The 26,911-nt window shown below is 41.7% G+C and overlaps 1 protein-coding gene across 3 annotated transcripts in view; it reads left to right on the plus strand.

The window, feature by feature from the left end:
* Window positions 1-26,911, plus strand: part of Ncoa7 (nuclear receptor coactivator 7) — a 150,503-nt gene that overhangs the window by 54,262 nt on the left and 69,330 nt on the right. For all 3 annotated transcript variants that reach the window (XM_028868335.2, XM_028868333.2, XM_028868336.2), the window contains exon 3: window positions 15,751-15,971. In XM_028868335.2, the coding sequence (XP_028724168.1) occupies window positions 15,751-15,971 (221 nt within the window). The remainder of the gene's footprint in view (window positions 1-15,750; window positions 15,972-26,911) is intronic.

Genomic DNA, 26,911 nt, shown 5'->3' on the forward strand with positions numbered 1-26,911 from the left:
ACCTGAGAAAATCCGCACATGTGTAACTCACATAGCATGGAAACAGCCTTGCTTTGGTCCAGTCTCTCAGCAGGATCCCAGTCCAAGAAATAAGGATGATAGGGAAAGTCATTAAAATAATTCAAATATGTACTTCACTTCTCAGAGAATACCCAGGGAGAGAATAAGTGCAGTGGGTATATTGTACATCTGTAGTCTTTTGACACAGGATCTCAGGTGATCCAGGCTCACCTTACACTCATTATGTAGCTCCATTGGCCTTGAACTCCTGTCCTGCTGTTACCTCCCTACTGCTGGGAGTACAGGCGTGTGCCACCACACCTGCACTTAATAAAATCCTCCTGGGTCCTCTCTTCTCTTGTCTTTACCTCTGGCATGGCTCTTGGTTGCCTCTCCAACCTGCCTCTTCCTCCTGAAACCTATGTGAGAGCTCTCTCCGGATTCTTGGAGGTTATCTCCCGATGTCTGGGTCTAGTCTCTTTCTTTCCTTTCAGATCCTCTTTTATTTCTCCTTCCCTCCTGCGTCATTTTCCACTTCTGTCCTCTTCCTCAAATGTGTTAATAAACTGGGAACAAGAAACAGGAAGAAAGCAAACCCCTAGTCATGTTATGAGAGGGAGGAAAAGGGCGGAGGTGCCGTGTTTTCTCTTTGCTGTTCATGTACAAAATCATATAGTCTATGGTTGGAATGAAGGTACAGATCAAAGAATGTATAAATTAGTATGAAACGTGGAATGCTAGATTGCGCACTAAGCATCATGTGGTTGCCCTGAAAGTGTGTTATGGCCAGTGTGCAAAGGGATCCTTTTCATGGATCTTTGTCTTCATGAGTGGAACATATACCATCAGTTCTTTGAGTGGCAAAGGACTTTCTGGGTCCCGCTTCTATGACGTTGCCAAGGACTGCACATGGGGACACTGAAAAAAACAAATGTGGTGTCTGCAGCACCATCCACAGAAGCAATGTATTGCCACACCTTGGGTGACATGGGGGACGTGAGTGGAACTCGGTGGAAGTCATTCTGCAGTGGGCAGCAGCACCGTGTGGTCTGAGGTTTCAGCCTTCTGATGCTCTGAACCGACCCAGTACCAGGGAAGGCTAAGGATACTGTAGCGCCCACAGTGACAGACGAGGGGAGGCCACTGGTCATCTCCAGCCTCGGGTGCTGGGCAATTGGAAAGGAAGGGCATAAAAGCAAGAGGATAACATGGGCTGCTGCAGCCGGCCTCCACCCTGCTTTGCTGTGTGGTGCTGTAGCTTAGTGTTCTCATACCTCCTGGACCTTCAAAGGGAGTCTGAAAGCCAGGTACTCGTGGGGAATATACATACCTTGACTGCTCATGATCTGCTCATTTGGGCAACATAGAGCACATTAACTCATTTATTACTTGCTGGAGACAGTGGAGTTCTTTTTTTAAAAGTAAGCCTTTATCAGTCTGAATGCATTCTTCTGTGCTATGTTTGAGTTGGGTTGTCTGGAAAAAAAAAATCAAGAGTTTGTGTATACTCTGATATTTTCTGGTTGACACTAATCCAATTCAGTTCTGATAATAGTCCCTGATGAGTCCGCAGGGCTGATCAGGTTTCACAGATTTGAGTGTTCAGCCTCTAGAAGAATGCCCTCATTTCACATGCCAATCAGAAGCTCCAGGTCTCTGGGTCAGTGGGCTTCTGTCTGACTTGGCTAGGGTTTGGGGTTCTTCCATGATCCTCTCCTCAGGCTGTTTCCTTGGAAGGACTTGTGTTAGCTCAAGAAAAGCCCTCACTTCACATCATATTTGTTATAAAGAATGAAACTCCAGAATAGCACAGGGAACGAGATGAGTAGGGCAAGACGTGGAGTTTTAGGGGGTGCTGAGCTGCCACGCCCTCTCCAGGTACACCACCCTTCCAGCCCTAATGTGCTCAGAACCCCAGAAGCTCCCTGAACCTTTAGGGATATTTAATGGAAGTTTCTTCATGTCGATCCGATTGATTAAATCATTGGTCAGCAGTGACTGGATTCCCATTCCAGTTTCTTCTGTCTCTCCTGAGATCAGCCTTGGAAGCACAGGGCTGGAAACTCCATCACTGATTCCTTTGGTCTTGTGATGTCGACTCCTCATCTTGAATCTCCAGGCATCTGTCCATCCCCAACATTGCATCATCCTTAGAACAAAAAAGATACTTCTTACTCAGAACATTCCAAGTGTTTTAGGATCCCGGGATGAGGAACTGGGCAAGGATCATATATTTATTCCTGTTATCTCACAGGTGTTCCTTGTGGTCAGCGAACAGAAGTGTAGCATACTTGGGGGATGATCACAGATGGCCTGAACAAGACCAAAATCTGATTGGATGGTATTGATCCTGGAGATGGGCTCTCAGAAATATGAAAGCAAAGACCAGATTTTCCTTTTAAAATCTGTTTTGTGTTCACCCTTATATACAAATGAATTATCCTTATCGCAGAGCTCTGTATGAATTCTAAGGAAAAAGGAAGAATAGGTTTTACAAGATTCTTTACGCCAGTCCAATTTGTGATCAGTAGTACTTCCCGAGGAAATGACTTATAGACTTGCCAATTGAGAAAAAAAAAATCATCTAAGACATTGAATGGGCATCTTGGATATAAATTGAGGCCATCTGCCAAAACTAATTTCTAAAAACTTTAAACTTAATGTGAGATGGTTCTTTCTGGAGTATATAGAATGATGAGTCGTGAAGTCACTTGTAGCTTAGGATATTGAAAGCACATAATGGGAGTAGAGGAAGTGACTCCATGGGTAGAGTACTTGAGTTGGGATCCCCAGAACTCAGGTAAACATTTGGCTTGGTAGGACTCTGTCGTCCCAGTGGGACTCTACTGGCAGGTAGAGGGCTGAGGAAGGAGACTGCCTGAAGCTAGTGTGTCAGGTGCCAGCAGTGCAAACAGGGTGGAAGGCAAGGACGAGCACCTGAGGATGTCCTCTGACCTCCACATTCATACTGTAACACACACACACACACACACACACACTCACACTCACACACACTCACACTCACACACTCACACACACTCACTCGCACACACTCACTCACACACACACACACACTCACACACACACACACACATACACACGTGCACCGGCCCCTCACATCACACCCAGATCCCCTCACCCCACATACCTATTTTTTAATTATTTTTAATTAATTAATTTTAACAACATATACCCACATTTTTTAAAGCAGCTTATCATGAAAAAACTAAGTCTATGTGTGCCTAAAACTCTTCAGAAGTCATATAAAATTAATTTACTTTTTTAAAATAAGGGGAGGGTGAAAATTTTAGCTACAGAAAAATTTCACGTTATGCTACTCAGGCTTGTTTTCTTTGAGCAGGTCGTTTCTGCTGATGGTAAACATTGTGTTTCGCTTCCTAGGCTTGCAGAGGAGGGTTTGTCCTCAACTGGTTGTTTGCAGAATTTGTAACTGTGTAGCTTCTATTTTCTTCCATGTTTATGCAATCCGAGCAGTTAGCAGAAAAAGAAGTTGAAGCCGTGGCTCTCAGCCTTGCTAATGCTGGGACCCTTTAACACAGGTCCTCATGTTGTGGTGACCCCCAACCATGACATTATTTTTGTTGCTACTTCATAACTGTAATGTTGCTACTGTTATGAATCATCATGTAAATATCTGTGTTTTCTGATGACCCCTGTGAAAGGATTGATAGGGTTGCGACCCACAGGTTGAAAACCACTGAGTGAAAGGCTGGAAATAAAATTCCTTATATCTTCATGTTTTTGTTTGAGGTTTTTCAAGGTAGTTCCGTGTTAATTGGTTTTTACAGAAATGTACGTGAGAAAACAGTTTTCTCAAAAGAATTTTGTTACGAGTAACAAATGTATATGTCATCAAACTATATGCCAGTGTCATTTTCTATCTAAATGCATTAAATATAGTCAGAGTAGATCAATCATTTTGAATAAGAAAATTCCAAAACCTGATGCCCCAAGCAAAATAAGATTTCTGTGTGCGCCAAGGAACTCCATAAGGGAGTGGAAAGAATGTAGGCGCTAGAAGACCAATTGAGAGAAGGGCTATAAAATGCTGCCTTCAGTCACTGGGTTCGATCAAATCATGATCTAATAGTAGCTATGGACACCTGAACTGGAACTGTACAAGACTGGTCCTGTCAACAAACGTGGATCTGGAAGGGGCTCACCAAGGCCTGCTTCTCCATGATGATATTGGCTCCTGATAGATTCAGGGAAAGGGGTAGTCATTGTTTTTGGCAGCTACCCACTGATGAGTCCACCAGGCTTCAACAGGTGCTTCAAAACCCATGGTCGCATAGACTTGGTTAAAATCAGTGAGTCACAAAACTGAACAAAGAGCTGTGAATGTGGGGAGGGAACTCGTTGGGAGGCGTATGTTGGCAAGGGTGGAAAACTGATGAATGAGAGGAGAGAGTAATCAGAATGCATCATGTTCATACACAAAATTGTCAGCCGGGTGGTGGTTGCACATGCCTTTAATCCCAGCACTTGGGAGGCAGAGGCAGGCAGATCTTTGTGAGTTCGAGGCCAGCCTGGGCTACAGAGTGAGATCCAGGAAAGGCACAAAGCTACACAGAGAAACCCTGTCTCGAAAATCCAAAAAAAAAAAAAAAAAAAAATTGTCAAAAAACAGATTTAATAAAGTTGCTTTTTAAAAATTGTTTTCTAAGAGAAAGACTTATTGACTTTGCCGTAATCAAAACAGTGAATAACTAGCGTTGATCAGATTGAAGTAATTTGGTATGAACATGAGATGTAACTCCTAGAAATTCTTCATATTAAAATTTTCTTGTGGTATCTCCACTTCCAAAGGCAGTTTTAGGGGTACCACAAAGAGAAGCTCATGTCTGTAAAGTCTCGCTGTGGCCTATGGTGTCAGCAGTTGTTGCTCACAAGCACTGTGCTTTTTCTTATGAAATTTGCTCTTGGCCAGTCCCTGCTGACAGTGAACGTTTGCACGCGGCCCAGACAGTGCACTCTGTAGGCACAGTCATGGCTGAAGCCTGGAAGCTGAGATAGTGATGGGATGCACCATTAGGACTCAAAGCTAAGTTAGGGCTAGAGGTGGTACCTGCTGGCAGTGCATTTCCAGTGTGCTCAGCTTGGAAAAGACTAGGCTTCACAAAAAACACACCCACTGTCACACAATCGCATCCTAAGAAAGTCCAGCATAGTGGTTTACACCTGTGATCTTTACTCTTGAGAGAAGCTGGAGGCAAGAAGATAACCACGAGTTCAAAACCAGCCTAGGATACAGAGTGAGACCATCTTAAAAGAGAGGGGAGAGATAGCCGGGCGGTGGTGGCGCACGCCTTTAATCCCAGCACTCGGGAGGCAGAGGCAGGCGGATCTTTGTGAGTTCGAGGCCAGCCTGGGCTACCAAGTGAGTTCCAGGAAAGGCGCAAAGCTACACAGAGAAACCCTGTCTCGGAAAAAAAAAAAAAAGAGAGGGGAGAAAAAAAAAAAAAAACCTAAAGAGTATTGCGACCTATCTTGACCCTCAAAGATACCCAGATCCTAACCTCTTTGACCAAGAATAATTCCTTGGATTCACGGCAAAGGAGACCTTGAAGATCGGACTACCTTTGAGGACCTAGAGATAGGGAGAGTATTTGGGTGGGTCCTATAGACAGTCACAAGTGCGTAAATAAGGAGGTGGGGGTAAACTAGACTGCCCAAGGAAGGAAACAGGACAAGGAAGTCAGCGTCTTAAGTTGCCCTCTCTGAAGGTAAAGGAAGAGGTTCTAAGAAACGCCAGTCTCCCAGCTGAAAAAGGCAAGCAAAGAGATTGGGGGTAGGCATGACCCCGCCCCACTTCTTGATATCAGCCTTTTACTGCGGATTTCAGACTTGTTTCCAGAACTGTAAGAGAGTGCATGCCATTTTTTTTTTTGTTTGTTTTTGCTTTCTTTTGTTATTACGTTTGTGGGGTTTTTGTGTGTGGGTGTGGAGGTCAGCGAACAACTTGCAGGAGTCAGTTCTCTCCTTCTTTCCCGTGGGTCCCAAGGGTTGCGCTCCAGCCATTGGGTTTGGTGGCAAGCACCTTTACCTGCAGAACCATCTTGCCAGCTCCACCGTGTGTTTTAATTTGTTCCAGTGGCCACAGGGAATTAACACCATCATTGTAAAGCAAATTGTAAGTCAGCAACTTCCAATCCTTAGCGTTTCCATTTTCGACTATTACTAACTTCCGTTTTGCCGTGTTATCGGCTTACTCTTTATTGATAAGCAGTAAAATCAATATGTAATCACTGTATTTACATATTGGCTGATCACCCTCAGCATGACTCAGTTCATATTCATTCTCTCTGACCTTTTTCCTCTCCATCTCCCTCCCTCCCAGAGCAATCCCCCACCCCACCCCACCCATGTGGTTCCCAACTTCAGTTTATAGCTGAGAGATATAGCACTTGAAATGATGACACTTAGTTATCTTTTCTCAGTTTTTGTTTATTGGCATTGAGTGTATCCTTAACTTACAGTGGGTTTATCTGAATCTGAGCCACACTCTACTGTCTGCTCAGGAACACCTGTATTAACGCTCTCCTAACTGTAAATTCCCCTAGAACTTTCCCAGTCTGTGACATAGCACCTGGACTTTCAGGACATGGAGCCACACTGCTCAGAGGGGCATGCCCCACACACAGCAAAAGCCTGTCTTGTTTTGGAATGGGAGGCGAACCTTTTCCCCAGGATATGCATTCACTTTTCACAGTAATTCTAGAAGTGGGGGTCATTGAAAGGGTCTCAGAAATGTCCCAGATGAACCCACTCCAAACCCCTGACTGAGAAGTTTGGAATCGCCCCTTACACTTGTACTTTGGTTACCGGAGGCACCTAAGACCGGCTGTCCCTCCACTGTTTTAGGACCAAAAGAAACTCCTAGAAAACAGACATTGTGTTTTTGTGGCTTGCCTTGGCATCACATGTATTGACCTTTATTAAAATCTAGTTGTTTGTTGAGGCCAAGGGAAGTTTATGTGTATGGATACCTGTATGCAGAGATATCACGATTACAGAACTTGAAAGCAAAGGATCTCTTTCTGCTCTCATGGTCTTTGGAGGCCAAACTTTTAATTTTTACTGGTGAATGGGAAGAATCTCATTTTTATTATTATTTTAATAGACATAGTGAAGAAAAAGAAAACATCTGAAATTTGTGATATTGGAGTTAGATAGGTCTATACAGATTTTTTTCAGTGCTTTTTTTTCATAATTTTTATTTTTATCTGGCCATAATTCCAAAACAGAATTTTCATAAATATTTTTTAAAGATTCATTTTAGTTTTAAATGTGTGTGTGTGTGTGTGTGTGTTTGTGTGTGCGCGCGTGTGCGCGTGTGTTGCCCTCAGAGGACAGAAGAGGGCATAGGATCCCCTGGACCTGGAGTTGTAGGTTGTCATGCGCTGCCCAACATAGGGACCAAACTTGGGTCTTCTATACAAGCTCTCCAGCCCCTCAAGTGATTTTGAAGCGATGCCCCTTGCCTTTAAGTTTGATTTTAGTTGGCAAATATCACAGTTATGGATTTTAAGGGAAACTGAATCTCTATTTATGAAGCCATACAATGAACTAGAATATAAAAAGTTGTGCTCTGTCAGTGGCTATATTCACAACAAAGTTACAAATTTATACATAGTGAGAAAAAGAACATGAGCACATATTAATGCCTGGGACACACTGTGTACTTTCTTCATGTTATCTAGACTGTTTTTTACGTTCTTTCATTTCCTTGGGTCCTTAGAAATCTCTCAGTAAAATAACAGGAACAGCATATATATAACTTACGTTTTCCAGCTCTTGTGAACCAAATACAGGCTGTGGTCAATAACAAGCCTTTCCTCTATCCCTTAACCATCACAAAAACTATCTGAAGTTATTTTTTATGCCAAAGACAAGGAACCCAAGGTCTCGATTTAGCAACTTGCCAAAGATGTACACCCGAAGGAACAAAAGACTGTTCAAACACAGATGATTTTATATGGTTATTGGGCTCATTCCATTGCTTTCTCTAGCTTAGAAAAAACAACCCACATTCTGTAGGTCGGAAGGTCTAGTGACCCGGTGCAGCCAGAAGAGCAAAGGACGGAGCAAAGTCTCTTGAGGGAGATAGATCAGCTGCCTCTGATATGCAGGTGTCCAGCAGGGTGGGGCTGCTGTCCATGAATTCACTGCAGTAATTAAAGTCAGAAGAGAGAATCATAACCAAGACATGGCACAATGTTGCCATAGCTGCTGATACTTGTAATGTTTCTCTTGTTTTTTGCTTTTGTGATTATGAAATACTCCCGCCTCCCAAACTGAAAGAATTCAGCACCAAATTATATAATTATAGAAGTTCTACTGTCCCCAGTGACCAACCATAATCCTGAATCCACCAAACCTACCTGGGAGTGTTTACCTTTGTGTAGTTGGTCTGGGAGGATTTTTTTTTTTCCTTTATTTTCACAAAACAAAGTGACCCTAGAATACTATTATGGAGTGTTTTTCATGAACTAGTGTGTTCTGTCTACCCTACATCTTTTATGTTAGCATTTATTTCCCTAGAAGTCAATCTGGGGGAGAAGTTTAGTATTAAAAGCACTGAATACACTGTCGCATGGTTGTTCAACTTCAGCATTTTGCATTTTTCTTTCTAGAGCTTTTAGTCTCAGATTGTAGAGCAGCAGCTGTTTTTTGTTGGCTTATTTTGTTATTGTTATTTTGAGAGACTTTATAAATAGATAATATAGCATATTGAACTCTGGACTTTCCCAGCTCTTGGGAGTCTACAATGGAAAGAAAATATACCAGATGTGAGTCTTAAGGAAGACACAGGGAAGTAGAAGGCTTTTAAGCAAGATTAGTGTAGATTTAAAAATAATTTTTAATACATCAAAATAGCCTTAGCACGTTTTCTAATTTTTCTCAGCCAAGTGTAATTGTTAAAGCCAGAAAGATCTTAAACAATTTTCTCAATTCCTTCTGTTTACTTTACCACAATTCCAAAGGAAGCCAGAGCTGATTACCAAGAAAACCAAGGCCAGAACCCAAATCTGGAGTCAAATCAAATTCTGAACAAGCTCATCATCAACCTTGCCAAGACTCTGAGGCCATTCCTTCTCCAAAGAGTTCATAGAATTCCCCAGACCACTACATTGTAAGGTCAAAAGAGACACAACGCTGTGTAAACAGCCTTAGCAGGAGTAGCCTGCCAGCCCTGTGGCGGTGGGGGCTAGCCTTGACCTGTGGGCTAGCCTTGACCTGTGAGCTCCTGCTCCACAGCTAAACTCCGTCCTGTGACCTTGGGTCCTAGCTTTTCTCAGCCTTCCTTTCTTTATCTTTGAGACACAGATAAAATTGCCAGCCTCCTGCATTTGTAAAGTACACATAAGGGGAAGCCAGCTTTGTAACTCAGTCCCTAAGCTGCTGTGAAAAGAAAGATCTTGCAAGGTTTTCTTTTCTTCTTCCTTCCTTCCTTCCTTCCTTCCTTCCTTCCTTCCTTCCTTCCTTCCTTCCTCCCTCCCTCCCTCCCTCCCTCCCTCCCCCCTCCCTCCCTCCCTCCCTCCCTCCTTCCTTCCTTCCTTTCTTTCCTTTTTTTGAAGATTTATTTCTACTTATGTGTATGATTATTTTGCCTACATGGGGTGTGTGTATGTGTGTTTATGTCTCTGTACCACATGTATGCAGTACCTAAGGAGGCCAAAAAGGGTTCTAAGTCCTTTGGAATTGGAGTTGCAGACTGTTATGGGCTGTGATATGTGTGATGGGAATAAAACTTAGGTCCTCTGAAAGAGCAGCCAGTGCTCTTAACCACAGAGTCATCTTTCTAGCTCCGAAGGTTTTCTCTTCTTTTCTTATTTTTAGAAATGGGGTGGGGTGAGGGTCTCTCTATGTAGCCCTGGCTGTCCTGGAACTCTCCATGTAGGACATGGCTGGCCTCAAAATGACAGAGATCCACCTATCCTTGCCTCCTGAGTACTAGGGTTAAAGGTGTATGCCTCTAAGCCCAGGCTCCAAGGTTTACTTGATAATCTTTTTTGAAAAAGTAAAACTCAAACTCTGAGCAAAATTTATATGCTAAATTATTCTTATAGAAGGAAAGAATCTTCAAGACTTCATTAAATATTTAAAAATTTAGATACCAAAAAAACCCACAAAACTTTAGATACCTATTATACATGGTATAAAATTTAAAAACTAGGAAAAAGAATACAATGAAATTTTTCTTATTCTCTTCTCTCTGTCCTTAGTAAGTTCCTTTTTTGTAAACTCACTTCACCGTGAATATGTGTTAATCTGACAGAGAATAAGACCACTACCACAGTTTAAAGCCAAATTTGAAGCACGTTGTAATTAAGTACTGGCCAGGTGGATGGGCTCTGGCCACATCCATCTCTGGGTTTTCAGAAAATGGCCCTGAGTCATGTTTTTCAGGGGCTTAAGAAGGAAACCCATAATTCACAGCATTCAATGAGATCCAATCAGAAGCAAGCATACATGCTAATGTACTTCCTGCCCATGTACCTCCCTCCTACATCTAATCAGGGCCAAGAGTACATCCTCACATACTTCCTGGCCATGTGCCTCCTGCCCACAGATGATTAAGCACATCTGGTTCAGATGGGTCTAACAAACTTGTTTAGGGGAGTGAGAACATATGGCTTATTATCTCTCATAAACAATAGCCTCTAGCATTTGAGGAACTCTCTGTCCTTGGGCAAGGGGCTTGCAGATCAGAGGCGTTTTTGTTTCAAGGATCTCTTAGGCACAGTAATTAAAACTTAAAATGTAGCTTTGGCTCTCACATAATGTGTACCTGTAACCTGTAGACAAACCCCAGGCAAATACTCATTGGGTTTTGAATACAATTCCCATATTCCCTTCTCTAACCTCTGCTAGTAGAGCTGCAGTAGCTGTGATCAGAGCTGCCAGTAATGGTAGGGATGTTCTGACTATGCGTTGTCTAATAGTACTGCTAGCAGAAGTCCATTAGGCATTTGAAATGTGTTATCTTACAACTGAAAATTTAAATATTCAAATAATCTTGAACGATCTTAATTAAATTTAGTAACCAGAGGTGGTGAGGTAGCTTTTTAGTAAAAGTGCTTGCTGCGAAAGCCTGACACATGAGCTTGGTCCCAGAACCCACATAAAGATAGGAGAGTACCTGCACCACCTCCATACAAGTGCTATGGCACACATATCCATATATACATGAGTGCACAACATATGCAAAATAAATATTAAATCCAGTAGCTGTGAGTGGCAGGCTAGTGGTTATCTTACAGGACAATTCAATACTACATAGTTATTTCTATGGTACAATTTTCAGAAGCACATGGACTTCCAAATTAAAATTAAGAAAGAAGTAAAACATTAATGTTAATTAAAGAAGGCTATGGTTTTGTTTATTATTTTTGCAGTGCTGAGAATTGAACCCAAGACTTCAGGAATGCTACATAAGCACTATACCATAGAGCTACATCGCCAACATACCTACTTAATACATTTTGAATCATATGTAGCCAATACGTTTTCTCTTTAAATCAAATATCTGCAGCAAGAGATAGGCATCAATTCTTAGGAGCACACCAGTGCAAGCTTTAGTTTGCTAGTGCTGTGTGTTGCTGTATGTATGAGTTAGTTAGTAACAAGCCTGAGCTATCGGCCAAGCATTTGTAAATAATATTAAGTCTCTGAGTGGTTATTTGGGAGCTGCTACCAAGACACAAAGAAACTCCATCTACAGAGAAGGGACTGCAGAGTCCAAAAAGAACTTTTTCAGAACCCTGTCTGATGAAGGCTAGAGAGTCTCAGACTCATTTCCTATACATGAGGAAGCTGCTTTCATTCTCCTATACAAATTATTTCACAGAATCACCCAGTTGTTCTGCTAACTGTGGCAAAGACAGTAATAGGGAGAGAATGATGTATACTTATATCATGCCATTGCCTTTTACTTTAATGTAAAAAGGCTACAGATTCCAAATAAGCATGCTTTGCAGAATGCTACCATGGGTAGATGGGAAGTTCAGGTCATGGCCTTCTTTGCTCTTGGGGAAGGTCGATCACTATCATCTCCCTTTTCTTCCAGTTTTCCTATGAGCTACCTCAGTGACTGCACTTAATATTATCCTGCCTTTTCCACAGTGTGAATGTTGTAGTACAGTACTGTACCATTTTTCATAATAAAACAATGACAGTACTAGACAGAGTTGTCCAGGCAGAGTCTGACATGCTCAGTGTGAGTAGAACAAGAAGAGAAGTAGATTTGCTGGTGACATTTCGGAGCTAGAAGGGACAGGATTTAAATACAGCAGTGGGGCCAGGGGAGGGCTAAAAATGGTTGTTCTTGTACTTGTGATTTATCGTAAAGAAAGTAATTATAATCTAACGAAACGAAGATTTATTTTCTTCATTTGTACCTATAGCAATCAAATACAAAATAGACTTCAGTACTTTTTAGATGAGCTCTAGGCTCAGGGAGAAACCTTGTCTCAAAAAATAAGGTGGCCAGTTATCAAGGAATATATCTCATGTTGATCTCTGGCCTCCATACACATGCACACATAAGTGCACACACACATATGCAAACACATGCACTCACACACACACAAACATCTTAGATGAAATAATGGAAGTACTCCAAAAACAAAGGAGAAAACTTTAAAAGCTTCAGAAAGCAGAGTCTGAGGACTCTTAACTGCCAATACGCATCAGGCTGCCAGTTACTCAACCTTGGAAAAGGTGGTGTCTATTTCTGTATTTGGAAGGAAGGGCTTCCTATCACAGCTCCAGAAATTGTTCTGATTTCCAGCTGCAAAGCCAGATGTTCCAGTTAAAATGATAATGCCCAAAAAAAAAAGATTAGTCAAAACAAAAACTGATTTTAAACATTCTAAAGCACTAAATTTTACTCTATTTTATCCTTCTAAACTAGTTTGGTATTGCTCTTTTCTAGCCTTTTTTTTCCTTCTGGAGTAACAGTTGTTTGGCTGTACCATTGACAATAATGATCTGTAAAGGAAAAGAGAAAATGAGTAAGACAACATATCCATCCCATTTTGCAGTTTCCATGAGTGAAAATTAGTGCCTAATGAGATGTCCCCAAACACTGCTGCTGCTGCTCATCAAAACATGTGCCCCAGATCAAAGTGGATTTAATTATCACAGGGAGAGGGTGAAATGGGGACAGCAAGTGGAAAGATCCAGAACATGAAGAAACAGCATATCTCAGGAGATAAGATACAGAGCTAATTGTGTGCACCTGCTTTCTTCTAGAAAAAAAAAAATCATTTTTGAATGATGCGAAAGCTACATTTCAAGCAAGTTTTGATGAGCTAATACATAGAAGAGGACCAGCCAGGCCATCCATAGCCAGTGTTTTTGAGAAAGAGGTCAGGTCTTTGCAAAGACTGCTCCCTTTAAAGAGATGCTTGCTCCACATAGAGCCAGGTCACTGCGCATTAAACCTCGAACAGTAATTTGATCAGAATTTTTATTTTATTTTATTAGAGGCATTATCAGACCTACCTTCACAAAGAACCATCTATTGTTTTGCCAGTAAAATGGCTTAAAATCTGATAGAAAATAATCGTGTTCTCATTGAAAACAATCTCCCCACCCCTTTTTTTTTGGCTAACTTTGATTTGTCATTGTGTGTGTGCATTGTTTGTGTGTGTGCTTAGCCAAGCCCACAAAGAGATGAGATGTGAACTCACCTCCACTTTTCCCCAGCTGTCTTGTCTCTTAGGTATTTACAAAAGAAAAATCTTAGAAGCTGACTCCTTGGTGCTCAGGGAACAATAGCATATGGCATGCTTGAAAGTGACATGTGTCATGGATCTTCCCGTGCTTTGTTCTGAGGTCATTAGATATTATAACAGGATGTTTTAGCTGTTCTGTTTCTACTTCTTTGTGTTAGGTGTTGACGTATATTATTTCAGCTAATCCTAATAAAAGGGCCTGTTGGTAGCCAAGGAAGTGCAGTTACCACATTTAATGTTCGAGAAGACATTCATTAGTTCCCTGAGCTCTGGGCTCCATAAACATCAAAACCAAGGGGAAAAAAAAAAAAAAAAAAAAAACCAAGGGGACACCTTCCTTTTTTTTTAATTGAAAATTAAAATTTATAATTCTATTTTTAAATTTTTTTAAATTGAAAATAGATTCTTCTCTCATATAATACATACCAGCCACAATTTCCCCTCCTTCCACTCCTCCCAGCCCCTCCCCCACCTAGTTTTAGTTAGGGTTTCTATTGCTGTGAATAGACACCATGACTACAGCAACTCTTACAAAGGAAAACATTTAATTGGGGTTCTTGCTTCCAGTTCAGAGGTTCAGTCCATTATCACCATGGCGGGACATGATGGGACATAGCGGTGTGCAGACAGACATGGTGCTGGAGAGGTAGCTGCTATGTGTCGGTAGCAGGCAACAGGAAGTAGACTGTCACACTGGGCAGTATCTTGAGCATAGGTGTTGTAGAATATTATCTTAAGATGTGTTACATTTGTTTATGCTGTGGAACATTTGTTTGATGATGCAAAGATGTGTTTGCATTCTTTTATGTTGCATTTGTTTAACTCTGTGATAAGAGTCCTGAAGTGCTACATCTCTTGAGATCTAAAAATCCCTTAGTAATAGTACAAACTAGTCATTAGGAATAATCATTGTGTTTACTAATATATGCACTGGCTGATAACTTAGTGAACATATTTGATGTTTTCAGCTCCTTATTCCCAAGGCTATGGGAGCTGAAGTTTATCGTTGTTCACTGAATCCAGCCCCTGAAAATGTTTTCCAGGAGGTGCATGCTCTGCAATGAACTGATGTGCACCTTGCAGTCAGTTAGTTCTTGAGAAAGTCTGTGTTCTACAGAGCATAAACTGTTTCAGAAGGAGGACCCTGGCCTTATGTACCTGGGCACTCTGTTTACATGTAAATATTTTTGACATTAGGTCTCTTACTGTGTGTATAAATGAAAAGAGCTACCTAAACCAGAGAGGTCTTACAAATCTTGATACTGCATGTAACCCAAAATAAAAGACATGTTTCATACCTGCTTACCTGTTCATAGGTACAGCTGATAACCACAAACACTTTTTAAAAATATACAATGCCCAAATGGGGCCTTATAGATGAATTACTATATCTTGATTTAAAAACAATACTCATCATTTCATAGCCTATAGAAAAATGTCATTTTTCTTAGGCCTAGAACATCTCCCATACTTCTATGAAATTTATTATTATTATTGTGGATACAAAATTGAGGAAAGCTCCCTGGTTTCCACATTAGAATATTTAAGTGGTTAGAAAAGGAAAATAACCCTTGAATAATTTTATGTTTGTCTTCAAACAACTTCTTTTTCTTCTCCCTCTCCTTCTTCTTCCTCCACCTCTTTTTCCTCCTTCTTCTTCTAAGTGAAAACAGGACTGAAGATAAGAGTCAGTGGTAGAGTCCTTGCCTAGCATGTACAAACCCTGGCTTCAATCTTCAGTTCCGCCAAAAGATAGGTGGAGGAAGATCCTGGCTTGGTGGTGCATGCTTGTAAGCCCAGCCCTTGGAAGTCTGGGACAGGATGATTGTAAACTTGAAGCCAATCTGTGTGCTGTATAGCAAGAGTGGGTGGGATCATAAAGTATTTAATAAGTTAGAGAATTCCATATTAGAGTCCTGCAGCATAACATTAGGATTACATGTAGCAAGTCACTTCTTCAATGTTTTCCTCTTTTCATTCACAGACTAAAAAAGAAAAAACAAGCCAAACAAAATGCAGAGATCATCTCAGCTACAGCCACAAGGATTCATTCCGGGAAAGAAGATGCTAATTCAGTCATTTCGGAACAAGACAAGTCCAACATTGCAGTGGAGGGGGAACATAGCACTGATGAGAAAAAGAAGAGAAAAAACAACCAGTTAAAAGAAATCAGGCGCACAGAACTGAAGAGATACTACACTATTGGTGAGTATTCGCAACACTCTTGGAATATGTTGTTTAAAAATCCGCCATAGACTGCGCGTGGTGGTGTACAACTAAAATCCCAGTACTCAGGAGGTAGAGGCCAGAGGAACGAGAATCCAAAGCCAGCTTGGGTTACACAAGGCCCTGTCTCAAAACGATAACAATAATAGCAACAACGAATTGTAATCATTTTACAGTTAGGTGTGTTCATCAGAAATTTGAGGCCAACCTGGTCTACATAGGGAGCTTAGGTCAGCCTGGGTAGATTAAACCCAACTCTTACCTCAAAACAAACAAACAAAAAAAAGCCTCCCACCCTCAAAAATCAAAATCTGTAATAATTTGCTAAAAACAGCACAATGTCTTATGAATCATCATCATAATAATAGCACCATCTTATAGAGCAACTGCTCCACGTCCCTGGCTCTTTTTATATATTATACAATATAAAAGGAGAGCTGTGAAATAATGTGCTCCACGCAGCTTTGCCCTTGGGTCGTCTAGCAATGTGTCTACCACATATTGTATGCTGATAAACATGTTCCCTGTAGGAGAATAGGCTTTTGTATCTTTTTTGTTGTTGTTGGTTTGTGTGTGAGGTTTTGTGTGTGTGTGTGTGTGTGTGTGTGTGTAGATGTGCTTGTTTGTGCAGGCACGTAGGGGTCAGAGGTTGACTTCTGAACCTTCCTCTATCACTTTCAATCTTATTTGTTGAGACGGGGTCTCACTGAGCCTGGAGCTCACCATTTCAACTGGCTGACCAACTAGCTCCAAGAATTCTTTGCCTCATAGCCCTGGGGTTATAGGAGATCGTCACTGCATCCAACCTTTCACATGAGTGTTGGGAATCAAACTTCAGGTCCTTAAGCTTGTGCAGCAGGCACTTTAATTTACCACGGATCCATTACCCAGGATCCATTTCTTTTCCTTAATGGTTATAAATAGAATATAAGTAGAATATAAACAGAACGAATACGTCAATTGTATTGATAGTAGTGACTACAATTTTTGCAGGAGACAAAGCCTAGCCTGTGTCAGCGAAAAACAACCACCAAACACAAAACTCCCTCATTTAGAATGAGTCCGCAAGGTTATGGAGTTTCTTAGAACAGTCACTGCTGAAAATATACTGGGAATGATGGCATGTCTAGCTGTACTTGGATCACCCGTCTCATATCTACTGTTCTGTCACGTGCTGGAGTCTGTTGCAGTGGATACAAAGAGACGGTGTCACGTGTCAGAAATTTGGTACATGGGCTATGACATACTTAATATTGCTAGCCAAAGAGAGAAAAGATGTAACGCCCAGAGAGCATCCTGCAGTTCAAGCAGTGAGATGAGGTCTTGCAGAGTTACTCAGAAAGCCCTGAACTTGGTCCAGATTATGACAGATTTGCAGAGGGGCACATCTGCCTTCTGTGTTTAACCTAACGTCCTAACGGGCCTAATGATGTGTGATGGTTTGTGTCAGCTTAACAGGTTCCAGAATCACCTGCAACCCAAGCCCCCAGGCACATCTGGGATCGGGGAGGCATTATTGAGCTCATGGGCATATCCTCAAGGGATTCTTTGCATTAGGTTCATTGAGGTGGGCGGATCCATCTTAAAAATGGGCAGCGCCATTCCTGGAGCACAAATTTTCCTTGCTCCCTTTTTGCTGGCTGAGGATGCAGCGTGACTAGCTGCTTCACGCTTCTGCTGCTTTGATGTCCCCTCAGAACGGCCTGTCCATTGAACTGTGAGCCCCGGTAGGCCCGGCCTTCCTTCGTTTGCTCCGCCAGGTGTGTGGTCACAGCACTGAGACAGTCAGGGGACCACCCCCATCAAGGACAGGCTGCGCTGCACTGGGGTGGTGGTAAGAGCGGCCTCGCTTACGTTGCTCCGACAGAGACCGATGAGGAGTCTGCCCTCAGCCATGAACATGGAGCTTTTAGCATGACAAGGGGCAAAGAGGGTTAAACACCGTGACCCACGGCTAAGTTGGTGCCATTGCTTAACCCACCCATGTGCTTGTTGGTCCTGTGCATTCCACCCTGGTGAATGAGGTGCCTGAGTAATTAAGAAGCTTGCACTTAACAATTTAAAATGTCAGTGTACTCCTCCCTTCCCAAAACAAGAGAATTAAGGAAAGTTGCCTTTTGTTTTGTGCGACTTCTCGCTTTGTTAAAATGGCTTTCTAATGTAGTGGGATCTGTTGGAAGTATATTGTTGAGTTTAAAATAATACTCTTTTGTCTTTTTCTTGCTAACTTTTCCTGACCTCATGAAATCAGTCCAGTTACCTTGTCTCCTGGGAATCCCTTCCTGGTTCTGTCCAGGCCAGGCCTGATTTCCACCTGCATTTATCCGTTCTCTGTTTGCAGGTTGGGGTGATTTAGACCCTGTATTATCTCTACCATGACAGGTGCTGTGTGTGTGTGTGTGTGTGTGTGTGTGTGTGTGTGTGTGCGCGCGCGCGCGCGCGCGCGATAGCCACTCCTGTGTTCATGTGTGGAGGCCAGCCTCAAGCATCCTTCCACAGTTACCATCTACTTTCTATTTTGTACATGATCTCTCGATGGCCTGTAACTCGTCTTGTAGGCTAGCCTGGCTATCAAGGAAGCCCCAGAGTTCCATCTCTGCCTCCCAGTGCTGAGATTACATGGGCCATCCTATTAGACTTTTAGATAGATAGATAGATAGATAGATAGATAGATAGATAGATAGATAGATAGATAGATAGATAGATAGATACTGGAGATCAAGCTCAGGTCTTTATTCATATAGGGCAAGCACATTAGCGAATCAGTTACTTCCCTGTCCTGAGAGATGCTCTTTCCATGTGCATTCAGTAGCAGAATGAGTAGATAGATGAATAAACACTCTGGTTTTATTCGTTTCCATTTCCTGAGAATTTTAGAAGATATTGGTAACAGTACTGTCATTGGGTTGAAATTGCTATGTGGTTTTCCTTGATAGCAATAAGAGATGTCATTATATCATCTCTTAACAGTGGCAGTGATGGCTGCTGGCTTGGAGACTTGGGGCATTTCATCAGGGAAATCCAGTGCGGGGATCAAGCCTCTGGGTAGATGACTAAATTTTAGGCTTCATTGGCTCTTACCACGTTTTACCATAGTTGACCTACACCAGCTCGGATTTGATTGGCCTCATAGAATCTGTTACCTTCTAGAGTCCCATCCCTGGATGTGGTTCTGTACCACTAGGGGGAGCCTCAGACCTTGAGTCAAAATTCATTCCTGGTCCAGGGCCCTGCTTCTTTCTTTGGTGCTACTCTGGTTGTAGAAGGAGACTAAGGAGACTTGAGAAGGAGAGAGGGTCTTGTCTCCAAGATTCAGATATGTAAAACTCAGAATTGGGGTAGCTCCATTATTTCATGGACGAGTTTTTGTATAGCGGTGTTTTTGAAGGGCTAAGTTTCTCTCCAGGGGCCTAGTTAATTGCTCCTTACAGATGTGAGGTGAGTCTGTGTGTAGAAGTGATCCAAGGAACAGACAGAGATGCAAAAGAAGCAGCTAGTGATGCTCATTGGCAGCATGGGCTCAGAAATGCAGATGGAGAAGGTGTAAGTGAGAGTTGTCTTATCTGGGTACTGAAATTATAAGGGAGTTCATTTTCCTTTTCTTTTTATCTCAAGACAGGGTCTCACTGTGTAGTTCTGGCTATCCTGGAATACACGGTGTAGACCAGGCTGGCCTCAAACTCACAGATCCACCTGTCTCTGCCTCCTTGTACCACCACACCCTGCAGGAGTTTCCCCCCTCTATTTGTTGAACATTATGCATTGCAGAAGGATATTTTGAAAAAAATAATGGTTTTGCTTTTCCATATAGATTTATCTGCGACTCACTGAAGCCTTGGACAATAAGTCATTACTATCTCCTGACACCTCGATAAGATGCCAGTAGAGAATGCTTTGGAGAGATTGAGTCACCAGAATTGCCTCATAGTAACACCATGGCCCTGATTCTGTAAATGTTCTATTTTGTTTTTGAGAAAAAGGTAGGAAAAGAAGTAATCACATTAAGACAGCTTGCATCAGATAACTCAAGATCCAACATCTAGCACATTACCTAGAGTCGGTAAATATTGAATGCTTCTAGACAAGTGAATTCAACCTTTCTCTGCTTGCACCTATATTTGCTAATATATAGGACTTCTTTTTTTTTTATTTTTTTGGTTTTTCGAGACAAGGTTTCTCTGTGTAGCTTTGTGCCTTTCCTGGAACTCACTTGGTAGCCCAGGCTGGCCTCGACCTCACAGAGATCCGCCTGGCTCTGCCTCCCGAGTGCTGGGATTAAAGGCGTGCGCCGCCGCCGCCGCCGCCGCCGCCGCCACCACCACCCGGCAGAACTTCTTTCTTTTAACTTCTATTTAGATTGCTTAGGAAGTTGTGTAGGGGGCATGAAGAAATGTCTCTGAGGTTAAGATCACTCGCTGCTCTTATAGGGGACCCAGTTTCAGTTCCCAGTACTTTTATGGCAGCTCACAACTGTCTATAACTTCAGTTCCAGAGGCTTCAATGCCCTCTTTTGGCCTCCTCAATCACTGCATGCATGTGGTGCACAGACTTGTATGCAGCCAAAACACACACACACACACACACACACACACACACACACACACACGTATGTATGTAATATGTATGTATGTATACATGTATACATATAAGTAATTAATATAGATAATATATAAGTATTTTATATATAAAGTAAATAATATTTTAAAAAGAAATTGTTTGGTGGTTCTGTGTCTTACTATACTTTAAAAATTAGCTATTACTGAGTTTTGAGAAAAACTGCCCCTCTACCCTTCTGCCCCTCTGCCCCTCTGCCCCTCTGCCCCTCTGCCCTCCCCCCCCCCCCGCCTTTGCCATGCTGGGATTAAAAGTATGTACAACCATGCCAAGCCAAGGTTTATACAATTTGTTGGAGCATTTCAAAATCTCCCAAAATTTCCTGAAGTATCAAACCCTATTAAATTAACAAGAAAATATTATGTTAAAAGAATACATTATTCATTAATCTTTAATATTAGAATACTGCACATCTTCCCTTCTAAATCATGTTGGAAGAATGGGAATGTTAGAAATGCAGAGATTCCAATGTAGGACCATTCTTCAGTTGAAACATCTATGCAGGTGCAAGGGTGAGAAGAGATGGAGAGATTTTTTTTTTTTTTTTTTTTTTTTTGTTTGTTTTTCGAGACAGGGTTTCTCTGTGTAGCTTTGCGCCTTTCCTGGAACTCACTTGGTAGCCCAGGCTGGCCTTGAACTCACAGAGATCCACCTGGCTCTGCCTCCCGAGTGCTGGGATTAAAGGCGTGCGCCACCACCGCCCGGCATGAGATGGAGAGATTTTATAAATCAGGAAAATAAGGCAACTTGGAATAAGGTGGATTATTAAAATATCATCATATCTTATTATAAAGTGTTAATGCCAAGGATCCTAGGTAGCAATGTAGAAACTTTTAAAAGAATTTCATTGGGGTGGCCATTATAATAAAAATAAAGGACATATGTAAGAGCATGGTGTTTTGAGATTACCAAAGGCACAGATTTGCTTAAGGAAGTTCTTTGCCATGAATGTGGCTCTCCTCCTTCCCACACCCCTCCCTTTTCTTCTTCCCCTTTCTCTCTTTCTGTTCTACTTCCCTCTCCCCTCCTCCCTTCTGCCCTTCCTTTCTTTTATTGTTGTCTTCTTTTCTCCTGAGATGACGGGCTTACTGTGTAGCCCAGGCTGGCCTCAAATTCGTGATCATTCTGCTGAGCCTCCTGGTGCAGGGTTGAACATGCATGCCTTAACCTCGGCTTCGTGTAGTTTCCCATTAGCAAGTCTACCATGTCTCTGGTTATCACTTTCAATCACAGTTTCCCATCCTGCATTCAGAAGACTGGGAGGAAAAAGTTCAGAAACGGAAGTTCTCTGCTTTCGCTTGCTGCCGATTTGTGTTTCTCATGAAAACATGAAAGTAACCCACAACTGGGTTCTTTCCCACAGCGACAACCTCAACGACTTTCCACACACTGATCACTTTTTTCTGAGGGTTTTGGTTTTTTTTTTCTCTTTAAAACCACATGGGTGAGTTTCATATCTGTCATTAGATTTTTATTGCAACTCACAGGTTTAGAATGCCAAGGTTATATATAATATTATTTTTATAAGTTCATTTCAAAACATAAATAAGCCAGGCCATTAGTATATAATAATATATAGTCTTCTGCTCAAGAGTGGAGAACTTTCCTGTACTTTAGATTTGAGAGGCTGGAAGGATACAGGATGAAAATAGACTTTCATGTGAAGAGACTGTGATCTAGACCTTAAGGGGCTGGGGATGGCTATCAGTAGTAGAGAACATACTTGAAGATCCAAGATGCAGTCCAATTTCCAGTACAAGGAAATGACCTAATTAATATTTTCCTAGAATACACAGGAATGTAGCTAAGGAGGAAAAAGGGAAGATGTCAGATGTCAGGGGACATAGAGGAAGGATCTGAGAATAAAATACATTCTTGGTGAAAAGACAAAAAGCGTGGGAACAGAAGCAGTAGTTCAAGCCCTGTGAGACAGGAAGTGTACAGTCAGGAGCAGAAGCACTTATTTGAGCAGAGAAATCAAAAGAGCTCACCATATGTAGGGCAGGACGAAGGAGAAAATGTAGGTTAACTGTAGGAGGGATTTATAGGTCGTGGATAAATGGCTTGGCAAATATTTTTAAGTAAAAGTATAAAATTTTGTTGCAAGTCCAGACATAGTAGTGCATGACTTTAAGCACTGGGAAGGCAGAAGCAGGCAAGTCTCTGAGTTTAAGGCCAGACAGCCAGAACTACACAGAGAGATGTTGTCTAAAAAATAAAAGGAAGTTGCTGTTGTGAGGGGGCAAAAATGGGAGTAAGGAACCGATTTAGTAGTCTGTGCTGGAACAGTGACTGTCTTCAGTTGAGAGGCAAAGGTTATTTTCCAAGTTCAAAGACAAGACAGCCTCAGATGCATCAAGTATCCAGAAACATGTTGCTTGCATGTTTTTACATATATTTCCTGAAATAAATAACTGAGAGGGAGAGATCTTCTTCATCTTAAGTACATCAAAATGTTGCCTTTAAGAAAAGAAGTTGATCAGTGGTGAAGATCACAAGAATTAAACCTAAAAAAAATGTATATGGTTATGAGCGTGAATATAAGATGCATTCTGGTTTCCACAAAATCCTGATCTAGGCCCTCGTTTTGATGCAGTAGTTCACCAACTGTATAATTATGTAAATTATGAAGTTTATAAATGATAAAGCCAATTGTAAAATTCTCAGATGAAAAAATACTAAGAACCAAGAACAGAAGGAAAACAGAGAGCGAGAATTTCCAATGGGAGAAATGCCCATCTCAGGTGTTTTTTGCCCTCTGGCCTGGTGGCATTCATAAGCACTTCACAGTCTGAAGGGCCCACGTGTTTCTCCATCCCCAGAAGTTCGCAGAGACCTGGAGAGAGAAGGTTATGTTGATCATGACATTGATGCCTCCCCAGCCTCCAGCTTGGGCTTCAGTGTGGCGGTGTTCTTGTTTGGTGTTCTTGTTTCTTGTCCCATGCTCTACTTTCCTCATCAATACTGCTATGAAATTTCTGTCCAGCCTGTTTGTAAAACTTACCTTACTTAAAAAATTCAAAGCATCAGCACTGATGAGTTTTGTTCTAAAGCGAAATTGTTCCAAAGTTTGGAGCAGAGTTAAATTTGAATGTGAGTGTCTCTCTGTAAGTAACAGTGAAACAAATGCCTCTCATAAAACCGCCTGTGACTGTATTGGCTTTGCATCAAGGAGAACATCCCTGTTCTCTAAAATCCTCTGTGCCTTCACCAGCACAGCCTCCTGTAACCTGTGCTTGTCATTGTTGAAAGGAAGGAATGCTGAGAAGCTATGCATTCAAAACCCAGTTCTCCCACATCTGATCTTGACTCCAGAGCCATCAATGTGACGCAAGTCTCACTCCCTGAATGTGCGTTACAGACAGTGGAAAATCGCACAGCATGGGAAATACCCAGCTGTATTGGACATCAGCAGATTAGTGGTAGTTTCAGCTTGAAAAAATCAAGTTGTCATCAAGCGAGGCAGAAAAGGCAATAGGAAAACACTCAGTCTCAGAGACTAGGTACCTTATAAAGAGCAGAAGTGTCATGGTCTCTAGGCTTGAAAGTCCTTTGAGAACAAGGCACTGGTAAATTCTGAGCCTAGTGGGGACTCTTTCCTCCACCAGGTATATGGGAGAAGCCAGGGCAGGGGTCTCTCTTGGACTAATTCATGATGCTGTGTCTAGGTGATCTGGCCACATACTAGTTTCCATCTCCAAATACAATGATCTTGGGGGTAAGAATTTCAACTCAGGAATTCCGAGGAACATAAAGATCAGAATCACAGGACAGATTGCTGGTGGAGAGTCTTTGTAGCGGACAGTTTGGCTGTATTTACCAAGAGTCTTGCTTTTTTTGGATATGCTTTGACCCAACAGTATAACCAGAGTTTTCCTGCCTTGCCCACAGTCAGGACAAATCTCTGTCACCCGCCAGTCCCACAGCTGCTCAGACCCAACCAAGTAAACACAGAGACTTATATTTCTTACAAACTGTATGGCAGTGGCAGGCTTCTTGCTAACTGTTCTTATAGCTTAAATTAATCCATTTTCATAAATCTATACCTTGCCACATGGCCCGTGGCTTACCGGCATCTTCACATGCTTCTTGTCATGGTGGTGGCTGGCAGTGACTCCTTCCACCTTCCTGTTCTTTTTTTTTCTCCTCTCTGTTAGTCCCGCCTATACTTCCTGCCTGTCCACTGGCCAATCAGTGTTTTATTTATTAACCAATCAGAGCAATTTGACATACAGACCATCCCACAGCACAACAGTTCTTTCTGCTAAAAGGAAACAGTCATGAGCATAGTAAAAGATTTCACTGCAGTGACTATCGTTGTACTTTAAAAAAATAACATGAAAGAATAATTAACATGACATGAAATATATTACTAGGTGCCATTTTTAAATGATGGAGTCATAGAATTAATTAAATGGAAACTTCCCAAAACCATGTAGTGAGAAACAGTTCTAAAATGTGGTTCTATTTTTATTTAAAAAAAAAAAAAAAACAACAACAATAACAATTCACCTATAAAAAATCAGATGAAGAAAAGCTGGAACTAGAGTCACCAGAAGATGATCGTTGGCTGTCTCTAAATGGGGGCCAGATGAATGAATTGTATTTTTGTTATTTTGTTCAAATGAGTGCTATGGTTGGGATTTGTATCCCTCCAGATTCATAGGTTAAAATGTGCATTGCCTTGGGCCAGGAAGATGGCTAAGTGGATAAAAAGGTTTGCTGCCAAGATTGATGACCTGAGCTGAACCCCTTGGACCCACACGGTGGAAGGAACCTACTCTCTGAGGTTGTCCTCTGACCTCCAAGTGTACACCATGGCCCAAAAGTATTTACACACACACACACACACACACACACACACACACACACACACACACACAGAGAGAGAGAGAGAGAGAGAGAGAGAGAGAGAGAGAGAGAGAGAGAGAGACAAAGAGACAAAGAGACAGAGAGTAAATAAATACATGTAATTTTTTTTAAAGTATAAAAATGTAAGTGCACATTCCAAGGGCAGTCAGATTGGCTGGTATGGTCTTTTGGGAAATCTATAGAGCTTGATGGTAGCACTCTTGTGATTGAAATTAAGGCCTCTAATAAAGGAGGCCTCATTGCCCCCTCCTGCCACGTGAGGACACAGTGAGCATGCACATTCTATGCAGTGGGTGAGGGCATTTGCCAGGCCTTCGATCTGGAATTCCCAGTTCTTAGAATGGTGGAAACTTTATCTCTGTTGTTTATTTGCTACCAGTACATGGATTCTGTATAATTTTGATTCACATGTGACTGGCTTTTTATATTTCCTATATTTTCTTTTAGAACTTAATTTATCTAATTATACCCATGACCCATTTACATAAAATGGGGAAAACAGATTTTATTAAAAGAACTGGAGGAAGGCTGGAAAGACTGTCTTGTGGATGAGTGAATGCTATGGGCTGGATGCTTTCTTTCCCCATTGACTTCATGATTTCCCAATGATGTACATCAGGAAGCAGCAGCCTGTTTTACCAAGTTAAGAAATGAGATGCTAAGGAATTCACCAAAGCACATGTGGGCTAGCATGTGATAGAAACTAACGTCCTGCCCTCTGACACCAAAGCCAGAGTGATGATTCATGCATAGATCTCTTCCCTACAAGTCAACTCTGGAGCAAAACCAAGCCAACACCAACAGAGCGCCAGAGTCTTTGACACTTCCCCCAGAACATTCTTGTTTCTTAGTACAGAAAAAAAAAAAGAGAGAGACTGCAGGTGAACTTTCCTCCCCGGGCTGTAATTTTAATGATGATAAAGTTGACACTTAACCTACTTAAATGAATTCACTAGTATTGGGACACTAGGATTATTAGTCCTCTGTGTAGGCATGCCCAAAACAGCCATTGGGTTTATGCCTGATATAAATCAGATGCTGACCAATACAATTGTCCTGACATATTCACAGAGCGACTGTCCTGACTGTCACAGGAGTTATTGCATTCGTTTCTCAGCCAGAAGGACTGTCATGCAGGACTTTGTGTAGTAGAAGAGTCCTAAAGACAGACAGCTTCTCTGCCCTTGGAACACCTCTAGATTTCCATCCAGTATGATTCAACTTTAGTTAAACACTAACGATGTTAAATTATATCACTGCTGACCAATCATAATAGTATATGGGGTGTGCGTACTTCAGAGAAAGAGGAAGTAGCATGTACTCCATGATCTTCTTTGTGTCAGAGGGTAAAATACAGAGTGTAGTCCTTCCTGACACATGTGTTCATTTCTTTTCAAAGTTGTAACAGTTTCATAGTTTAGTTTTTTCAGTTG

Source organism: Peromyscus leucopus, chromosome 8a (genome assembly GCF_004664715.2).
Source record: "Peromyscus leucopus breed LL Stock chromosome 8a, UCI_PerLeu_2.1, whole genome shotgun sequence".
In the NCBI taxonomy this organism is placed as follows: Eukaryota; Metazoa; Chordata; class Mammalia; order Rodentia; family Cricetidae; genus Peromyscus; species Peromyscus leucopus.